The sequence below is a fragment of the Vidua macroura genome, chromosome 1, assembly GCF_024509145.1.
Source record: "Vidua macroura isolate BioBank_ID:100142 chromosome 1, ASM2450914v1, whole genome shotgun sequence".
In the NCBI taxonomy this organism is placed as follows: domain Eukaryota; kingdom Metazoa; phylum Chordata; class Aves; order Passeriformes; family Viduidae; genus Vidua; species Vidua macroura.
This window is the reverse complement of record NC_071571.1, coordinates 134088032-134108571: the sequence shown is the minus strand read 5'-3', so window position 1 is coordinate 134108571 and position 20540 is coordinate 134088032. Positions and strand designations below refer to the sequence as shown.

Genomic DNA, 20540 nt, shown 5'->3' with positions numbered 1-20540 from the left:
ATGAGCCAAACTTGGAAGGATGTGGTTATTCTCTGAAGTAACTTGATCTACCAGAAATTTAAGTACAGGAAAGGTGGAATTTTTTTTTTCAATCCCCGATCCCTAGCTCTTGTCTAGAGGAGAGGTATCTTCAGTAAGAGGACATTTTTACTGTCCTACAAACACTGAGCATCCAGGCCTCTCTCCACCCATCTACAGTAGCTACTTACACAGCTCTTACACACCCCTGTACACCTCACCCAGTAGCTAAGCAGAAACCAAGCAAGACTCCACTCATCTACACTACACAGCTCAGAAGAAGAGGGCAGACATATGCATCTTTTAGTCTGGCAGGCAAATTACCAATGTGTTACAGCAATCACAGATGGACACAAATACACAGAAAAGACCCAAAAAGGCAACCATGTGACAAAGGAACTATGTTTGCCCCTAAGGGCTGGTGAATCAACAGTCAACATTGAGAGAGAGAAAAAGGCAGCAAATTTTGTGGTGCAGCTACTCCCACCATCTCCTTTGGAATACAGTAAAGAACTAAGATGACACAATAGTAGTTTTAGAAACTGTCAGCTTTAATCACTGCACTGTCAAACTAGAAAAGAAACCATGGACATTTGACCATATTTGCCATGCAATGTGGTTATTTTCTGGACCAATTGCTTTTTATGGTCTATTTCAATGAAGGCATAGGTAACATCTTGTAGCCAAGCTGTCACCCTGAACATCCATCCTGCAAATGCAAAACTAAGCCTGCATTCCACCTCCACCAGCACAAAACAAGGGCCCAAGCTCCATCCAGCCTCCTGACCCATGCAACACTGTGGACAAAGAGCATCTCACACCCCAATACCACAAAGCTCGCTTCAGAAAGACATCAGGATCCTCTGCCATTCTTAGGCTAGATTTGTAGATGACAAACATCAGGAGCCTTGCAAATATGTCCCACAATGTACCTTGGTTCACCAAATCCTTCAAGACTATCCAGTTGCTATTTCCAGAGCTGCTGTGGGCCAATGCACTGGGTGTGAGTTGTCACCCAGTTTTTGATCCCACACCGTTTGACAGCTCACAGACAGCAGAGGGCAAACAGTGTGGACCACCAGCACGTAACAATATACAATTTTGTCCTACTTGCCTACTATTCAAAGAAAGATATGTGAAGATGACCTCCAAAATCATGGTCACCACATCACCCTCAGCAGACCTATCCTACCTAATCTAATGCTAGGTTTTACTAATGACCAGGTAAAGTTCACAAGGTTCAACTGGGCAGCAGCCACTTCCATAAAAACACTAAAACAATATGGAAATTGCATCTGTCTCAAAGCTTTGTACCCACTGCTGACTCTCCCCAACTCCAAGGATGACGTGTTCTCAGCAGACAGCTCAGCTCCCAGGCCCTAACTGCCGATCAGTGAAGGCAAAGTAGTTACAAACTCAGTAGCTCTGTTCCTGTTTTCATTCTCTATATAAATAGTTTCAGGGAAGCTGTTTTGTTCATCCACAGGTGTCCTCTAGGAGTAGGCTACAGCCACAGGACTAAGTCCATCACTGCCCTGTTTTAGCCAGTAATTGCAGATTTGAGCGTGGAGAAGAGGGAGTTGGAGACAAGGCTGCACAGCAGGACTAAGGAACCACAACAGCTTGCAGCTACACTTGAACATTAACCAGGGAACATTAACTGCAGAAGGGACAGACATCTGCAGGAGACAAACAACAAGATACCATGGTATTTCTCAGAAGTCTGCTGTTCACAAAGATCTGCAAGATCTGGAGACAGCCTTCCATAGGTCAGCTTCAGACCTCATGCACAGTGAGACTGGCCAAAATCTCACCCAGGGTAGAACTCCTCTGTCTCAGGCAGCAGACACGTAAGAAGTGTGCTGACAACTTCACCTAGTGATCCACTCCTGTAACACCAAATTACTTGCTAGTGTAGACATAGCCTCTGAAGATGGATAAAGAGGAGGCTGTTGGAATCATACTGTCAACACCATCTCCAAGAACTCCAGCCACCATCTTTTTTCCAAGCATGCAGTAGTTTGGACCCCCATACATTCTGAAAAGCATCCTTGCAGAACAAAGAGCAAGGCAGTGCTATTCACATTATCAAGTGGGCAAGTCCTGCTGCTCAGAGAAACCAGCAGCAGATTTTGCAGACGACTGATAGGTTTAAAGGCAGGGTAATGGGATTGCACACATTCACCTGTCTGCTTTCAGTCAATCTGCACAAGCCAATCACACTTGAAGGGCCTCAGTACTACAGGTAACAAACACTTTTTGTAATTTACTGTACCCATAGGAATCAGCAAAAATGGTTTATGAATGTTGCTATAAGCACCACTCTATGAACTAAACATGATGTGTGTTTCTTTGGAATACCCGAGAGCAAGAGAGCACAACAAATGAACACATATCCCAAATTTTTATGTTATTTTATAAAATTACACAGATAATTCACATTTTTAAACCCTTAGTCAATGCTTTTCCGCACCTTCCATGGTGATGCTCAAAAGAATTACTCATGTCCAACTATTCCATATTTCTTGAGACATAACCAGCAGAGAAGTCAGGTGCACTGCCTTGTATTTCCTTTGATCCATATGAAGTATGTATAAAAAAGACATCTGCCAACTTTCATTTAACAAGCATCAATTTAGCTGTTTCATCACCACAATCTTTTGTGACATCCACTACATTCTGAGAAGCTAGAAAAGTTACCTTAGTTTGTAAACAGTAACACATGATCTTCTAAATTTATCACTTTTTACAAAAGCCTTCCCTGCTCTTTAGTACCAAGGTAAAGAGACAACAAAAATGTTACTAACAAAATATGAATTAAAGACTCCTTTGTGTTTGTTCCATTGGATCAATGTCCACACCTCTGCACACATTTATCCACTTTAGGGTCTGAGGCAGCACCAGGGACAAAACATAACTCCAAGCAGATCAAGAATATTGACTGTTTTCTTAAAAGATGCTGAGATTTAAGCTTCAAGTTTTAAGTACTAGTGGTTCATATATTACACTGCTCATGTGGAGTACAAGCAAGAAGCAAAGACAGCTGTCTCTAGAGATTAAGTAAATTCACACCTGTGCTACTTTGTAGGCTACCTCAGTAGTAGCTTTTTCACAAAACAGCACTTATTTCCCCAAAACTCCCAGCCTACACTGGTAGACAGCTTTTTCCTCCCTGTGTGTATACACACACACATTTACCAATTTCAGCTTGCATTCACCAGGTTTGCAGGCTTTTATAAGTATCATTATATTGAATTAACTGTAAATTTGGATTTAGTGGAAGCAAATGAAGCCATTACATTACAAATTTTAACTGATGCAACTTTAGTGTTAAACTTTTGAAGGTGCTTTTTAACCCCCTCTAAATGTCTTTGTTTAAACTGACCCCAGTTCTCACACAATTTCTGTCACTGCTGCAGCCAGCTGCACTTAACCCTCCATAGACATGCACACACATATTCTGGCACACGGCCATGGACTCAGAAGTGAATGGAAAACTCACTACTGAATCATTTTTTCAGTCTCTCTGAGGTACTTAATTGTTCTCTGTGCAACATTTTCCAGTGTTTTCTATAGTCTGCTCTAAAAGCTCACTGGCAAGCCTTTTCCCTTTGTACTTCTACAGACCTGGATCTTGCCCACATCAGGAAGTCTTAAGGGTTTGTCTCCTGTGGACACATTCCAGAACTGCAGCAGAACAGATTAAGAGATATGAATGTAAGTTACAACACAGTAACTCTCTGCCTTGATGGAATAATGCCTTCAGCTGACAACCTATTTATATTCCAGGATAGTTAAATTAGGAACTACTTTGGAATTAGAAGTGACTTGTTTTTGTGGATGACCACGAGGGGGAGTTACACCTATTTAAGTACAGCTGTAATGAACCAGACCTTCTGTTATGTCCACTTATTCTCCTCATCAGACAAACCCCTAGATCTTCCACCTCCCAATCTGAACTAGTAGTAACAAGAACGGTTACTGATAAACTGCTTTGAGATATAGAGATTGTAGGCATCTGTAAATAATCAGATTCCACAGTCATGCAGCTGTTTAGCAAACATGCACAAAACTTCACACCATAAAACCATGTGGTTTTATTTTCCTAAAGCCACCATTTGTTGTGTAAACAAAACGAATCCAAATATAAAGTAAAACTGAAGAAGCCAAAACTCAGTCTGTCAAGTTGAAAGCTCAAAATTAAACTAAATAAATAAATATGTGAATAGAGGGAGCAACTGGAAACTACACATCTTGCACTGCAGAAAACAAGATCCCAGAGGACTATCCTCACTACCCAGAACATCCATAACAGAGGCCCTGGGACTGAGTTAGTCATCTTCCTGCTCTAGTGCTTCAGTGTTCTGGTTTATAGCACATCATTATGAACAGCTGATATGTGAGGCAGAATTGCAAGACATGTATCAGCTGCTTTCCTGGAAGACAACCACTACCTGAGACAGTAGCTCCACATCATCCTCTTCTGGAAGATGAAGACATCATCCAGAAATACCAATTTGAAAGATTCCCAGCACAGCTCTTCTGGCTATACAACACTCCCTTACAGCAGAACACACCTGTAGAGCCTTCAGAGTGGGGCATTGTGAGCTACCACTGTTTTGGAGAGTGAACTTCACCTTGAGGTGAGACTTGCCCCCTTGACAAATCTTGGTTCTTTTGGGGAGTAAACACTCCCCAAGGAGTCTTAGAGGGGATAGAAACATAAAACTGGATTAACATCAGGGCTTTCTCTGCACAAAAAAAAAAAAAAAAAAAATTTCTGTAAGTCTCTACCTTGATCCTTAGAATTATATGATCAAGCATCTTACTCAAAGTCAGTTATGATACAGGAAGCAAAATACTGCAGGCCTCAACCTCAAAACCCTGTGAGACCTTACATGCAAAGATGTAAATCTCATGCCCAATTTTGAGAACAGGCACGGGGAGGGGGAAGAGCAAGACAGAATTAACAAAGAAAGCCTTTAAGCACTCCTACTGAGGATCAAAAGAAATAGAGTGAAAACATGCCATTAAAATTCTTTCTTTGGTATGAATGAAGTTCGGACAGAAAATTACAAAAAAATTCAAGAGGAGTCTCTTTCACCTCCTAGCCCGCTGCCTCATTATGGCTGCAAACTGAAATTACTATTGCAGAAGTGAGCGACTCCTCCTCCCCTGCTGCAACACCAAGTCCCCTGAAAAGCAGAACCCTTTGACAATCCTGAGAAGATTCTCTGTTGCAATCAACTATGGACAAAGTGGTGCTATTACTGAATGACATGAAGAATGACATCAAAATATGTGACACTGGTCCATACTGGTCCCTCTCAGAAAGAAGGCCCAGCAATGAAGCCCGGTAAGCTTTTACCATATTAATTCCAAATCTAACCACTAGCAGCGGATTCAACGTGAACTTCATACAGAATGGGAGCACAGACCTTTTCCAGACCTTTTCACCTGTAAAGCAGCTGTCTTAAAAATTCACTTTGACCAAGTAATCCGTCATCACTGCTGGACCACAATAAAGGCAGGCAGACCACCACTCAAGAGTCAGTTCAGAAATGTCTGCACAGCAGCACAGTAGTTAGGAATATCAAATTAGAGGCCAGGCAGTGGGAATGACAGGAGACTAGGAAGCAAATCAAAGAGGGCAGGCAAATTAAATCCTAATAGACACTGTTGCTCCCTGCAGCCACCCAGCCAGTTGGCTGAGTAGCAATCCAACACTAGTAGTCAGGTTATAAGGGTGACAGGATGGAAAAAGAGGAAAACAAGAAAACCTCTCACTACCACACAATTTTTAATGAAATAGCTATACAAGAAGGTAGGTAGTTATATGTAAGGCAAGCCATGAATACTTTCCAGGAGGAACTCCCTCCACACATGCACTAGGCACAAGTTACTGACAGTTGAGAAAAGTCAGTCAATAGCAACCTAATAAAAATGGCTCTGTGGTCTCTCTGCCCTAACAGCAGCATGACTGGAAGGCACAAATACTGACACGCGCTGGCTCAACGGCTGCAGTTAACACACACCAAGTCAGAAGCAGCAGCGTACCTGAGGAGATAAAGTGGCAGACACTGCAGGAAGCATTCCTGAAAAGTGATGGCTAGAGAAGCACTGCACAGCTCACAGATGAAGCCTACAGCCTGCTTTCCAACCAAAAAGCCCTCAATTTGTCAGAGATCTGCAACCGAATTCAGTTGCTTGCATACAGATGGCTTAACATTTGATACCAGAATTTCTCACACATCTACACCGGGCTGACAAAGCCAATGTGAGACCAAAGCCTGTGCTATTCCAGGCTGGCAACTGGCAGCCAAACAGGGAATTGTGATTATCCCAAGCAACACTCAAAACATGTTTCAGCAACTGAACCAAGCTCCTCCTCCAAGCTCAGTAAACAGTATGCAAATAAGAATTTAGTAGCATTACCTCCAACACCACATATAATTTTTTTTTAAAACAGAAACTTAATATTCACCTCACTTCTGTTTCACTCTCTGCATAGCACAAGACACTGAGCTTTTCAAGACCTGTATTAAGATTTTCCCCCTTCTCTTAGCACTGAAAAGCCATTATTAAAACAGGTTTAAAACTTGTTTTACAAGCCTCTCACCCAGAGAGGTTCTCGCCCTTTACTGGTATTGCTATGGGCAAAGCCTTTCCACAACGTGGCATATTCCCAGGGGAGCCACACTTACAGTCAGTTCAGGTAAGAAAAGTGCTTATTTTCAGTTTAAAATAGTAAAGTTGCACTTTCAGTGAGAAGTTTCAGCATCCAGTTAGAAGACAACAGAATGCAAAAGCCACAATGGAGATAGAGCTAAGAATAACTTCAGGCGATTCTATTTAGTAGATGTAAGGTGAGAGAGGAGCAAAGAGCATCTTCTAAATATGATTTTTGCACAGAGTTCAGGCAGGCCAGGATATCATAAACTATTCCCCCTGAGAATTTCAACAATTGTTCTGTATAACAGTAAGGTGCCTGAGCTATAAGAGATCAACTCTGCCAAAAAGCTCAGAATAGCCACATTGCTGTGCTACTCCCATTCCTCTTCCACTCTAATACAGGATCCAAGGCAGGGTGGAGGGAGGAAGTTGGTAGCTCCCTTTTATAGTGCTTTACAAGGAGCTCTAGAAAACTCTGTTTGAAGACACATCTACTCACTAAACATTATCAGTCTTGTCATTCAGTGCAACAGGTATCCCAAATAATTTCTTAATGACAAATTTGTTACATATTGGGGGGGGTGGGGGGTGGAGGGATGAGAAACTTACATCCATTTTGCGAGCAGCCGTGTCCTGATCATAGTGTCCCATGAGGTTTGGGAAAAAAGTCATATTGTAAGGCATTCCTGAACATCTGGAAATAGTAATTGGCTCACATGTGAATAAGCTGTGCCCTTGCACCAGAGCTAGAAGTAAACTGCACGTCGCAGAGAACACAAGCACTTCCATTTTGTCAGGATCTCCAACTTCAGCACATCGCTCCGTTCAGTAGTTAGACAGATCGGCGTTGCACAAGGATAAAAACATGCATCTTCCTCTGCTAGCTCCAGCGCAAGGCAGTTAAGGCACACAATCAGACTCCTCAGAGCTGCTTTAGCTATTGCCCCATTTCAGCTGAGCGCGACTTGACTAAATCCCTTCTTCTTCGAGCCTGTACGTGCAAAGACGGGACAGAGAAGTGAACAGCAGAAACAACCCGACCGCGACCACCCGTGCGAAGGCCGAGCTCGGCCTCCCGGCCGGCCTGCAGGCGAGAGGGCGGCTCCGGCCGGGCCGGGTGCCCCCCGCGGCCCCTCCCCGACCCCACACACCCCGCCGGGGCCGGGGCTCGGCGCAGCCGCGCTCCGGGAACTCCGTCTCCCGCTCCCGCCCGGGCCCCGGAGCTGCCGCCGCTCCCAACGCTCCGTTCCCAGCCCCGCCCTGGGAAGCGGCGCCCGCGGGCTCGGCAGTGCAGTCGGCCCAGGACCCGGGGCTCGCCTGGCGCGGCCCCGGCGCCGCATCCCCGCCACGCCCGGGCCGCGCCCCCGCCGCCCGCTCACCGGGACCCGCCTCCCGGTGGCCACCCCGCGGCAACTCTCTGAGTTGGAGTCGCTGCTCCCCGGGACGAGACGGGACGGGGCCCGACCCGCTGCCCGCCGCACTCACCGGCGGCGGCCCCTCCGCGATGGCCGCCCCGCGGCACCTGCAGGATGTGGCGTCTGGCGGGCGGGGCGGGGCGGCCGCACCTTCCCGCCCCGGCGGGGCCGGGGGCGGCGGGCGTGGGCCGCGGCCGGGGCTGTGAGGGGCAGTGACCCATCCGGCCGTGCCCCCGAAGCCCTCCGTGTTGTCCCAGCGCGCCTCGCTTGCCGGGGGAGCCCCGGCTGAGAAGGGCTCCGGGACTGCAGCACAGACGAAAACGGCGTGAAAATCCCTACAAACTGACTCGGCACTGGGGTTTTCGTAAACATCTCTGTAATGCACTGTGTAAATTCTGAAGGCAATTTAACGTGTCTGGCCATGAACCTGTCCCGCCGCTGGAAGCGATCTCGAGGATTGTTTCCAAAGGCACCTCGGCCCCTGCCAAGCGGGAGGGCTCCGCGGCAGAGGGCAGCCTGCCCGGCGCTGCCACCTTCACTGTCACCTTCACTGTCACCTTCGCTGAGACCCTTGCTGCCACCTTCACTGACACCTTCACTGTCACCTTCGCTGCCACCCTGGTTGCTACCCTCACTGCCACTTTTGCTGGCACCTGAGCTGCCACCGTCCTGCAAAAGGCCCGAATCCTCAGGACCTGACAGGTGCAGACACTCAGTAGATGAGGCTATAGCTGAAGAAGAGATTGATATTAGAAATTGATGTTCAGCAATTGAATTTAATGAAGGAAAAGGAAGTAATCAGAAATATTTGCTGAGGAAAGGGACGCTGTGGTGAGAACAAAGGGAAATGACTGTTCAAGTGAAGGAGGAGCATTGTGGTGACTTTGGTGCTCAGACTACAGCTGTCTTCCAGAAACACAGCTCGAGGATGTGTGAACTGTCCTCCCACTGCTCCCATACCTGCTGCTGGCTGAGACCACACATACCAGACAAGTGCTGGCCAGTAGTGTTCAACTGTGTTGACAAACACAGGCCTGAGCTAATGAGACCTAACTATAGAAATTTGGAAGGTTACTAAGCAGAGATGACCAAATTTCTCAGCATGGAGCCATCCAAGGTCTCTTCAGGCTGTTGTTCAGCCATGCAAGTTGCTCCACGCTCCAGGACTGGAACAGGAAACACCAGATGCCAAGACATGCAAACCAGATTTAGGAATGGGTTGCTGATGTTCAGGCAGCACTGCCTCTCTTCTAATGAGCCCCTAGATAGTCTGTGCAGTCTGGCACATTCATCCAGAGAAAGCTTCCATGAATTGTGTGTGGAGAGCATGAACTTGCATGTGGTTATTCAGAAAACAGTAAGTATCTAGAAGCTCTCTATTCATGCAGATATTTTGTGTGTCATTGCCTGTTTTACCCTGAAGAAATATAAAACTCCTCCAGATTCCCTTACACCAAACCATTTTAGCACCTCTATGAATCATGAGGAGGATTATACCTACCTGCTGCATGTCCACATAGCTCTGCCACTTGAGCACATGGAGTAACTTGATAGCTGGAATTAAATTTGCTGTACAAACAAACAAATGATGCTAAATTAAATGTTATTTGCAGGTTGTGGAAGTTAATGTACTTTACTGTATGATAACCCCCACCTACATTATCCTTTGTCATTGCTCCATTTCTCATCTTCCAGCTATCTTCTGTCCTAGTCTCTTTCAGTAGCTCTTCCTATCCTAGAAATATTACATTTTTCTTTTCATGAGCTCTGGGAGGCCACATACTCTAGGGGTCTGGAAGTGAGAGCCCCAGGAGCATGCAAGGGACAGTTTCCCCACTCCACTTCTGCAGAAGTTCTTCTTGGGAAGTTCTTGATCAGCCCTTGCTGAAGTTGCAGAGTTGCTCTCAGCTCTGGGAACATCAGACACACTGAAACCTTGCAGGGACAAAGCATGTTTAGTGCAGATTTACACTCCACGAGATTTCTAATGAACTCTCTTTCCTTTCTAGTTCCATTGACTAAGGCATTATATAAAGTCGTGGCTTAGTTTGTTCCATCAGAATGCATTTTATTACATAAATCTCTGAAAAACAGATATGGTTAAGTAACATTCTTTTCCTTCCCTAAAGACTCATGTTTTCATTGGATGACAGGAAAAGGCAGAGAACAGGAAGCATGAACCCTTTCTTCAGTCACTCTATTAATATACTTTCTTTGCTCAGAACCTAGTTGTTAAGCAAGTTATTCCAGAGGTTGGTTCTCAGAGTGTGATCTAAATATATTTGTTTCTGGCTCTATTAAGGTCTTGACTAACCAGAGTGGGGAATGTGAGCACTCTCTTTGGTATCTAGCAAAGCACCTTTAAGTATGATTAAGTATTTTAAGCATGTGCTCAGCTATATTGCTGGTTAGGGATGCAGCTACTCAGATGTGTAAATACTTTTCTTACCTGGCAGTGGAGATATTGTTAACATTCCAGTTAATATTGATTTGCTGATCTTACCTGGCACTGCCTCAAATAATTATAGTTTAGCAATTTTTACTGCAAAGAGTTTAAGTTATTTAAAACTTTATTTAAATCCTAGGTCATCTTCAGATGTCTTTCAACAAGAAGGGAATTCAGCAGTCACGCACAGCAGGTCCCTTCCAAGCTCTGCTTGCTCCCACCATCTTTGCAATGGATGTGCCGGAACAGGCTTTGTGCCATCCCCTCCATGCCCATGCTCCCTCCAGCTTGCTTAAACCCACCCTCAACAGAAACATTCACAACTTGTGTGGGCTATGAGCTAAAGCACCATTTTCTCCATCCAATTTTTTGTGGTGACATCCCTCCAGCAAAGGCAAACAGCAAGGTAATGATGTTTACCTGCTGCGTGAACATGTTAGTGCCCCACGTGGTCATGCTTTATGGAGGAGGGATCTCAAGCAGTGGCAGTTGTCAGGAAGAAGCTTTCCTCTGACACACAGGAGGATGTGTGTGGTGGTAATGCTTGGAGTCTGCACACGAGTACTTGTACACAAGCTTTCTCCTCTTGACACATCTAACAGCTTCATAATTGAATTGCACTGTTGGAACATTGTATCAAAGTTTGACCTAAGGTAATTTAATCTTACAGATTTGCCAATTACATAGTTTTATGTTAGCTGATTCAGTCATAAGGCTCATAATGTTCTTGCTATTCTGCATTTAAAACACATTATTCATCATTTGCTAGAATTTAAAAGGACTAAATAGCCAGTAGATGGCACCAATAAATCCTGTTGTGAGACTTAGAATGGCAAAGTGTAGTTCTTGTCTTTTTCTCAAATGCATTTTGGAAATTAAAAAAACTAGACAAAACAGTGTTATTGACATAATTTATACTTTTTAGTTTACAGTAATAGTTTTTGAACAGAATGTTTGTCTGAAGTCAAAATTCTACAGTGTGATTGAACACATAAACTCATGAGGAAGAACATAAAGATGTCTTACAGTAATTTCCCAATTATTTAGAAAATCCAGTCATTGATGAGTTAGTGCCTTCTGAGTACTTCTGCAGTCTCATTGCAGCTGTGTCAGCTAAAACATTGTTTATAACATTTTCTTCCATAAAGCCTTTAAACTGTAACTCACCCCCCTCAACTCACTACAGCAATGAAGACAAGAGAAGGAATCATATAGAGAAAGCTAAATGTTGGTGCATTGCTGTGTATTAAACACATTACTGGGTACTTGGAACCCATGTCATGTTCTTCCCTGAACAAAGTATGTTATTTAGACTTTAGTCCTTCAAAATATTACAGCTGTGTGGGTTGTGGCACCCACACACAAGAAGATGTTGATTTCTTTGATGTAAGAAGGATCTCAAGAAAGATCTCATCTTTCATTTGTCTGTAAATGACAACAGCATGCCTTCACAGCATTGCTTTAATAAAACAGTGATTATGCTAATAGTATTTCTTTCCAAACAGGTTACCTCACCTAGCCTCAGATATTAAGCACAATGCAAACTAAACAGGAAGTAAGCTTGTAAAGAGTAAACTGTCCTAACAGTTTAAGGCCAAGGACACTTTATTCCTTGTGGACCTTTAGCAGCTGCCTTTACTCCTGATAAATCTGCAGCCCGTCTGTGTGGGTGACAGTAGCAGCAGCAGTAAGCGTTTTTCTTGACAGAGCCCCTCTTGTCCCATTGTTTCTGTGGCTGGAGTGGGACTCACCTCAGACAATGGCACACAGGCTAGGGAAAAGAAATCTGTGTTTCAGAGCATAAGTCCTATGGAAAAGACTGATACAAAACAAGCAATCTGTTAGAGTGGACAGGCAAGGTATAGATGATTCTGACAGCAAAGCAGAAAATCCTGGTTTAAGAGGTATATTGTAGCTTTGGGTTTTACTCCCTCCAAAACATTGACCCATTAATTAGAGGTGAACTGTCCATTTCAATACAAAGTGCAATTATCAAAGCAGGAGTGTCACACATAGGTAAAACCTTACAAAAGAAAGGCCTTGTAAGACCATGATTCAGGCCTTGTTACTTCAGTTAAGTATAGCTAACAGCTAGCCTGTCCCATAAGAGCCTGCAAGCACATCAGCCATTGCTCATGAAAACTGTCCAACACCTGTGAAAATAAGAAGTTTATCCCGTGAGAATCCATGAAGAAAACATGTAAACATCTGTTGAAGAAGAGGGCTTTAGCACGTACACACACGAGCACCTATGAACCAATGAATTAAGTGGCAAGAAAGTTACTAACCGATTAAACACAAGGCTTTTGAAAACTGTATAAAAATAGGCTGTGAACATTAAAGGGCAGCTTTTGCTGCTTGACTTTGAAAGTGTTGTGTTCATCTTTATCCTCCTCACAGCAACACAGGAGTAACTTCACACACATTTCAAATGATGTTCTTTAAGGTGGTAGTTCAAGATATTTATTGAAACGTGAGCATGCTAGAGATACAAGAAAACAATAGCTTTGGAAGTTCAGAGGCACCTGCTACAAGGTGATTCATGTCAGCCTGTTAAAGGCAGACTAATGAGCATCCACAGAAGTGTTTCAGGACATTAGTAATTATATCCATCCCTTAACCAGCTACTGTATCATCTCTCCTCATCATAACAATCCTGTACTGCAGGGATTTCTCAGGTTCTGGTGAACTACATAACAGAGTACCTTGTAAAAATAAAACAGGTCTGTCTGTAAATACATCCTCTCAACACCTCCTCCCAGTGGGATTTCTGGAGTGAGCAGATTCACTATTTGCTAAAACCTGAAGGAAGAAGTTCAGATAAGAAGCACAAATTTTCCATTATTATTGCTTCTCAATTTCTTTAATAGCATTTCTTTTAAAACCTGTGGAATAAAGTTATTGGTAATGTGTAGAAAAGTTATTAGAAAGTGTCATGATCAGTGTATGCATTATCTTTACAAACAGAACAGCAAGTCATTTTCTGTCTTTTTTTGGTCACTGTTTATGACAACAAAAACTTATTTTATTAATGGTTTTAATGCTCAAAAATAATGCTTTTCCTAAGCCTGTTTGCAGGTTCTCCTAAGCTATTATAAATAGAAACATCATGCAAAATATTAAGGATGTTTTCAGCTGAGACATACATTTTTGCCTGAGATCAATGCACAATACAAAAATGAGTCACACTTTAGATCTTATAGTAAGTATAACCACATAAGAACTAATTTCTCAGGTTAATAAAACCTGCTACACTCCAGGACTTGTGTCAGCATAACAGTTTTAAATTAGAATTTGCAAAATAGGGTTCTGGAACCAGTTATACCATGTCCTGGGAGATAGTGCTGACTACTTTTAAGACTTCTAAATTATATAAACCTCATTTTCTTAGTCTCCTTCTGTGTTTTTTCATCCTTGGTGTTTGAGATCAACCATCATATAACCAGTGAATGTCTGGAAACTAAGCCTTTCCATCCAGGCATTTGTAGTCAGATGATGGAGACAACTGTGTGAGTGTGAAAGCATCTCAAGTACAAATTATAGCAGAAAATAAAATCATGGAATTATAGAATGGTTTGGGTTGTAAGTGGATCTTAAAGATCATCTCATTTCAATTTCCCTGCCATGGGCAGGGACATTTTCAAATAGACCAGGTTGCCTAGAGCCCCATCCCACCTGGCCTTGAACATCTGCAGGGATGCGGCAAGTGGAACACGGAATATTGTCAGGCAAAAAAAATTTAAATAGACAAAGCCAATAATGAACGAGATAGGAAAGATTTTAGTATGCATCAGTAGTAATCACCTTGAGTCTAACCATAAAAATGCTTTTTTTCTGACTACATCTAGTTAACATTCAAATTTGTCTTCCCACCTGGCATGCCAGAGTTTCAGTAATTCACAGATATCATCAGCTATGGCAGCAGACAATTTGAGACACGAGGAGGCAAACAAGGGGCTAACCACTACTCTCATTTATTTTTACATGACTTTTGTACAAAGTATACTGATTTCATGTTTATGCCTTCATTTCCCTTCTTGGACTTTGTGACATATAACTGAGTGTATTTAATTTGAAGGTGAAAGAGGAGGCCAGAAGTCAGAAATTAAAGCTTCAGATAGAGAAGGAAGGCCAGGAGCCAACAGGGACAGAGGGGCAGGATTCTCCAAAGCATAAATATGAGAAGCAGAGGAGGAAGGCCAGGAGGCTCTTTGCTTCTCTGAGAAGAGTGTACGGGATGCTGGGTGACAGTTTACTTGCTGGATGGGGATGGAAATTATAAAGCTCAGCTGTGGGCAATTGCTAAGGATCTTACAAAGCATCCAAAATGGCAAAGCAAAGCAAAAATGTGGCATATAAGCAACAAGAAAAGGGAAGCCTGAGATACCAGGTGGGATTTGTGCCTCTCTGTGACACAGGAATCCGAAACCACCCTTCTCAGAGCACTGGGTCATAAAGGCCTATGGTGTTGTTTTCCAGACAGGATATATGGCAGAGAAGTATCTATAAAACATTCCCTATTACAAACAGAAAGTGAAAGGCATTCATGCCATCAGCTCCTGGATCCTAAAGACCTTCTGAGAAAAACATATACTTAGGATTCTTTGGAAAGTTCTCAGACCTTCCTTGCCAACAGCAGCCTAATCATCATCATTATCTTTGTCCTCTGAGGACCCAAACTGCCCTTGAATGATGGAGATGTCCATGTCCTCTTCCATGGAGCATGATGTGATGCCCTTGTCCTGCAACAGGATACAATTCAGAGCTTTCCAGTAGCAGAGGACAATGACTTAGCAATGGATAACTGCTCATTATTGTATTGAACTGTTTTCCAAGTCCATCTCAGGGCTTTAATTTTAGTCCTGCACTGCAGTAAGTTGCATTCCTACCTGTGCTGGGCCATATGGGCACAAAAGACCACAGTGAATCATCCTATGCCACCAATTGTCACCTCATGCACTGATGATCCTTAGCTCAAACTTTCAGGCAGTGTAAGAACCATCCAAAAGGTTCAATTTGGATCATGATATGGAAGTACACATTCTCCTGGAACATCGTTTTTCATGGTTGCATTTAGGGGTAAGTTCGGAACTATGTTCTATGTCTCGTCTAATTTCAGAGTGGTATCATTCTGCAGAGCTGATACTTTCATGGTGGAAAATGAAGAAAGGCAAAATAATCCCAACATAGTAGCAGAGGCCATAGGTCTGCTGTGCAGCAAGATGGAAAGGTTGATTATGACTGGGAGCCACTCCAGACTTAAGGATACTGACAACACTTAAGGGAACAGGCCAACCAATCCATGTAAAGAGGAGCATGGACATCCAGAGGTGGCAACCCTCTTTACAGAGGTCAGAAAGATAAAGATATTCCATGCCAAAGATATTGTAATACAGCTTCCAGGACCCTTTCAAAATGTCAGTAGATCAAAATCAATAGAAAAGTAAAAAATCAGTTTAACTCACCCAATTCAATTTCTGATGCAAATGCAATTGGGATAATGTTACTAGAATTTGTCAGTTTGGCCCTTGGATTCATAAATCTTTCATAAATTCAATTGTCCTGTCTCTTCTTTGTGCATCAGATGTCACAACAGCTAGCATAAGTACTTAGAAACTTCATTCTTCACCACTCAAGCAGTTATTTGCTCTTGAGCAAAGGGACTGAAATTAAATAACAGACAAAGACAGCATTTTTTTCTATTCTCTTCTTTGCACTTGCATTATATGAACACATGCCTCATTATATTTTGCACCAAATTATTTCAGTGTCCTTAGAAAAACTCATATGAAACTTTTTAAGCAAGTGTTGTGGAGTAATTTATCCTAAGAATAGATACTAACAATTTTAATAGAAGTTAATAACAAATTCTGTTATCATATCAAAAATGTTAATGCATTCATTGATTTATACAGGTATAATTAGAACAATGATTTTATCCAATGGACTGACATTCCCATAATTTCATCATTTGTATATTTCCCTTGTTCCATTCTCCTCTCTGTGCCTTTTCTGGCAAAATATACATGTTTCTGCATCTCTGCCAATTGCATGGTGTCTTTTCCTCAGTCACTAGCAAATACAAGGTTTCTACGCTCCTGGGAGTAAAGTGAATAATTTAGCTAAGCTTTTGTTTGAGCTTTACAAGAACTGTGTAAGTGAAACTGTTGAGTGCCAGGAACAAGTTCTCAAATCTCTACCAATTTGGAAGAATCTAAAGTTGCTTTATATTCAGGAGCTCTAGCTGTGTGAATTGAACTGCTGGTTTTAACCTGTTTCTGAGTTTGAAAGCAATAAAAAGGGAAGGAAATCAAACCTGCATTACTAGAGCTTTCTACTTTCATACTAATTTGTAGTAAAGTAACATGGTTTCTTCTAGATTGTGGACTATTGTACGAGAACAGCAGCAGCATAATCCATGTTGAATGAATGAAGCCAGAGGCTAACTAATGAACACAGCGAAGTAATTTTTTTGGTATAAAAAATGTATAAATTTATAAAAGCAAAACCATAGGAAAAACTACAAATGCACTGATTTGAGCACACAGTTAAATTACTTTATATCACAATGCCAATATAAAGTGTAGAGAGTGTGCAAGCCATACTCACTTCCAAGTTTTTATGCTAACAAGTAGACAATGTGGTATGCAATGGCCTTAGTAGTGGTGAAAATCAGTGTCTCTTGAATCAGAACTTACCTCTGCTAAATGCAACCAAAATGGTCAGTTAATGGAAGGAGAAAGCTGTCACACAGACCTATTGCCACTGAGTTTTAGATATATGGGAAAAAATGCTAGAGTAGAAAAAAATTATACTGAATTGCTCTGGTGTAAGCAAAGCTTAAACTTGTCTGTCATGTGAAGATGGGAATCATTATTTCTTTTGATCTCAAGGATATCACAAATATCCAGCAGAGGTGGAAGGTGCTATTACTTTTCTAAGAGTACCACAGGCAGTCTGAGAGCACTGTCAGGATATATTTTATTATACTACACATGTCAAAATTTAAGTGGTCACCTGGACTTACTCAAGCAAATCTCCAACAGGTTCTTGAGAGCACAGAAATATATCTGAGTGGCACTGACTGATCAACTATGTAGGATAAATCCCACATGAATTGGAAGAGAAACAGTCCAAAGAACTGAGCAGATATAAATGAGGATATCGTGAGCTAATAAGATCATAAATTTGCAACTGAAGCTGTCCTGGACCAGCATAGTTTCATTGCAGAGGGAACTGGTTGTTTTGTTTCTGTGTGTTCACCAGAGGTGAACTTGCACATGTGCCATGTGTGCAGAGCAGATGGTCTGGGACTAGGATCCAGGAGCTGGTACTGGAGCTAGAAATTTGGCAGCATAAATTCACCCTGTGATAAAAATGCATCTGTAACATGAAATACCAGCAAGAGCTTATTAGACATAAATTAAAAATACCTATATGGTGAAGGCATAAGAAATTATTTCTCACCATGGATGCAAGTAATCAATACATTGTAAGAAAAGACAGCATGCAGACAGATGAGCAGCAATGATGACACCAATTTTGTGGTGGAAAAAAAAATATAATATATATACACCACTGTATATTCTGGAAGTTATTCTGTTATACTTGTTAATTATTCCTCTAAATTGTCAAAAGATATCAGGCACAGACCAGGGACAGAAAATCCTTATCAGATATGAAATCCCAGGTAGAGCAGGAATGATTATAAAATGTTGGCTTCCACAATGATTTTAAGCATGTTAGTTCATCTGAAAGACGGCTTTGAATCAAAAACATGAATAATGAATATCATTTGCATAGGACACTGTACATGTACATTAATATTGAACTCCTTACATCTCAACAGTTCCCAGAGGTGATGATACTGCTTGGGTGGAGTTGTATCTGTTCAGTGAGTTAATGAGAATTAATTTTGCCCCTGTGCTTGGCAGTTGTGATCATGAGCTTTAGTTTTCAGGCCCATGTCTGAATTGGTAAAATTATGCTCTTAATAATATAATAACGTGTCTAATAATGTGCTTCAAAAAAATATGTCGTATTAATAGTAAAGTGGAAAATAATAAAATGGAAAAAAATTTCTAGGAGGGAACTAATTTGAGGGCAAAGGAAATGCTACTACACTCCAGAAGGGCTGGTTTAGGGACTTGAACAGGCCACAATGCCCAGTGTTTTAGGTTCAAATCAGTCCTTGAGTCAGGCAAACTGAACATTAAGCCATTTACTGTGTGACCTGGAAAGTTCTACCTGTCTTGAATGACCAACCCCAATATTTAATTCCCTGGTAAAACCAGATACAGATGAACGTGAATAATTTCATGCCTTTTGTATTTGACAGCTCTTCATAGCTGATAAAGAATAGGCTGCTGCTTAGCTATGGTGCCTTTTCTTAAGCTGCTTTTTGACTGTGAGCAAACTGTTTTTTCTATCCATGCAATAATACCCCAGATGTTTCCCTGTATCCAAACATGTGGGTGTTTTTGATGTTTGCAGAGGTTAATGGAAATTAAATTAAAGCTGAATAATACTGATTATAATGCAAGAGTGTGCAAGCAAAGCTAATTAATACAACTGGCAGCATGGCTCAGTCTTGCCCTGTGACACCACTCTCTCTCTCTCCCTCAATCCCATTTTTTTCCTAAGCAGGAACCCACAGCAACATAAGGCTACTTGTTTTATACAGTCTTGAATGATAGATATACAGCAGCATCCCAATTTTTGCACTCAGGATTTAAATGATATTCAGTCCTCCAGAAAGAAATGAAAAGCTATTATATTCTCCCTTTTTCATTCTTGCTTATGAACATCGTAGTTCTACCATTAGGATTACAGTATTTCCTAGATTTTAGTGTTTGCTGAGTTTTTCTGTGCAAGGAGCTGTTGCAAATAAGCTTGGATTTTATCTTGATTAAGTGACATATATCAATCAATGTCATTTCTGGTGGACCAGCTCACTTTTTATCTTATATTAATTACCCAACTTTGCCATTAGTTTACCAAAGGGTAGAAGAATGGCTTTTAACTATGGATAGTATGCACGGGCTACCTGAAAAAAAACCTTTGAAAATCAGAATGAAAGATTTGAAAACTGGAGGGTGATGGCAGGACAGAATGAAATCTTGCATTCATGCATCTTAGAGTACATCTTATTTCTTGCTAGCACCTTTTTCACATGCTTCACTGAGCCAGTCTGGAAAGGAGGCACCTGAGAAGGCACTGGTGCAATGAGGGATGCTTGGTCTGAGGACAATGAAGGTTTAGTTTTGAAACACTGCAGTGTATTGAGTTCAAAGGCTCCACTTGCAAGGTACTGTCTGATCCCAGATTTTGAAGCATCCGTTTGTGGGGTTCCCTTGGGCTGTTACACGCCTGACTGCTGGACTATGGTTTCCTTGTGTCCCTAAATCCGTCTTCTTTTTTAGTACATCTGAAAACCGTTCCTTTGATACTATTCTTCCTTTTCCACAGGAAACAAACAAGTTGCTGTGTCAGCATCCTGGCCAGGAATCAAAGAGAACAAGCAACTTGTCAGGCAACACCCAGGGCACAGACAATTAGGATGGAGATGATATTTCAGCAATAGCCTTTCTGGTAGTAAGGAAAAATATATCGAAAATTTCATGCAATTTTGGAAAAAATAAGAAGCATCATCTGTAAAAGTTATGAGTTTATTTCTATGGCAGAGGTCAAGCAACACCACAGCTACTTTTCCATCCTGTGCTCTCCAGTTCAGGCAGGAATAAGAGCTTTTCTTTAGCTATGTATTCTAGTTGCCTCATAGTTGCCTCATGGCATCTTAGTAGAGAAAGTGTCTCAGATTCCCAGTGTCTTCCACTTTAGCCATGACAGCAACCACAAACTCTCCCATTTATAATTACAGAGGTACAACTGTATTTTGACCTCACAATCCCTCTTTGGCAAATACACAAATTTCTTGTGGGAATATATTTATTTTGCTTTCTTTCATATGACCAAACAGTCCATGAGCC

At 41.9% G+C, this 20540-nt stretch overlaps 1 protein-coding gene across 3 annotated transcripts in view; it reads right to left on the bottom strand.

The window, feature by feature from the left end:
* Window positions 1-8241, bottom strand: part of FZD6 (frizzled class receptor 6) — a 28531-nt gene extending 20290 nt beyond the window's left edge. The window contains exons 1-2 of one of the 3 annotated variants that reach the window (XM_053977121.1): window positions 8176-8241; window positions 7300-7681 (exon numbers count right to left, since the gene is read on the bottom strand). In XM_053977121.1, coding sequence (XP_053833096.1) covers window positions 7300-7479 — 180 coding nt within the window. In that variant the 5' untranslated portion in view covers window positions 7480-7681; window positions 8176-8241. Of the gene's footprint in view, window positions 1-7299; window positions 7786-7841; window positions 7980-8175 lie in introns of those variants that run through there. The other 2 variants (XM_053977111.1, XM_053977103.1) reach the window with 2 other exon arrangements.
* Between the last annotated feature and the right edge of the window lie 12299 nt (window positions 8242-20540).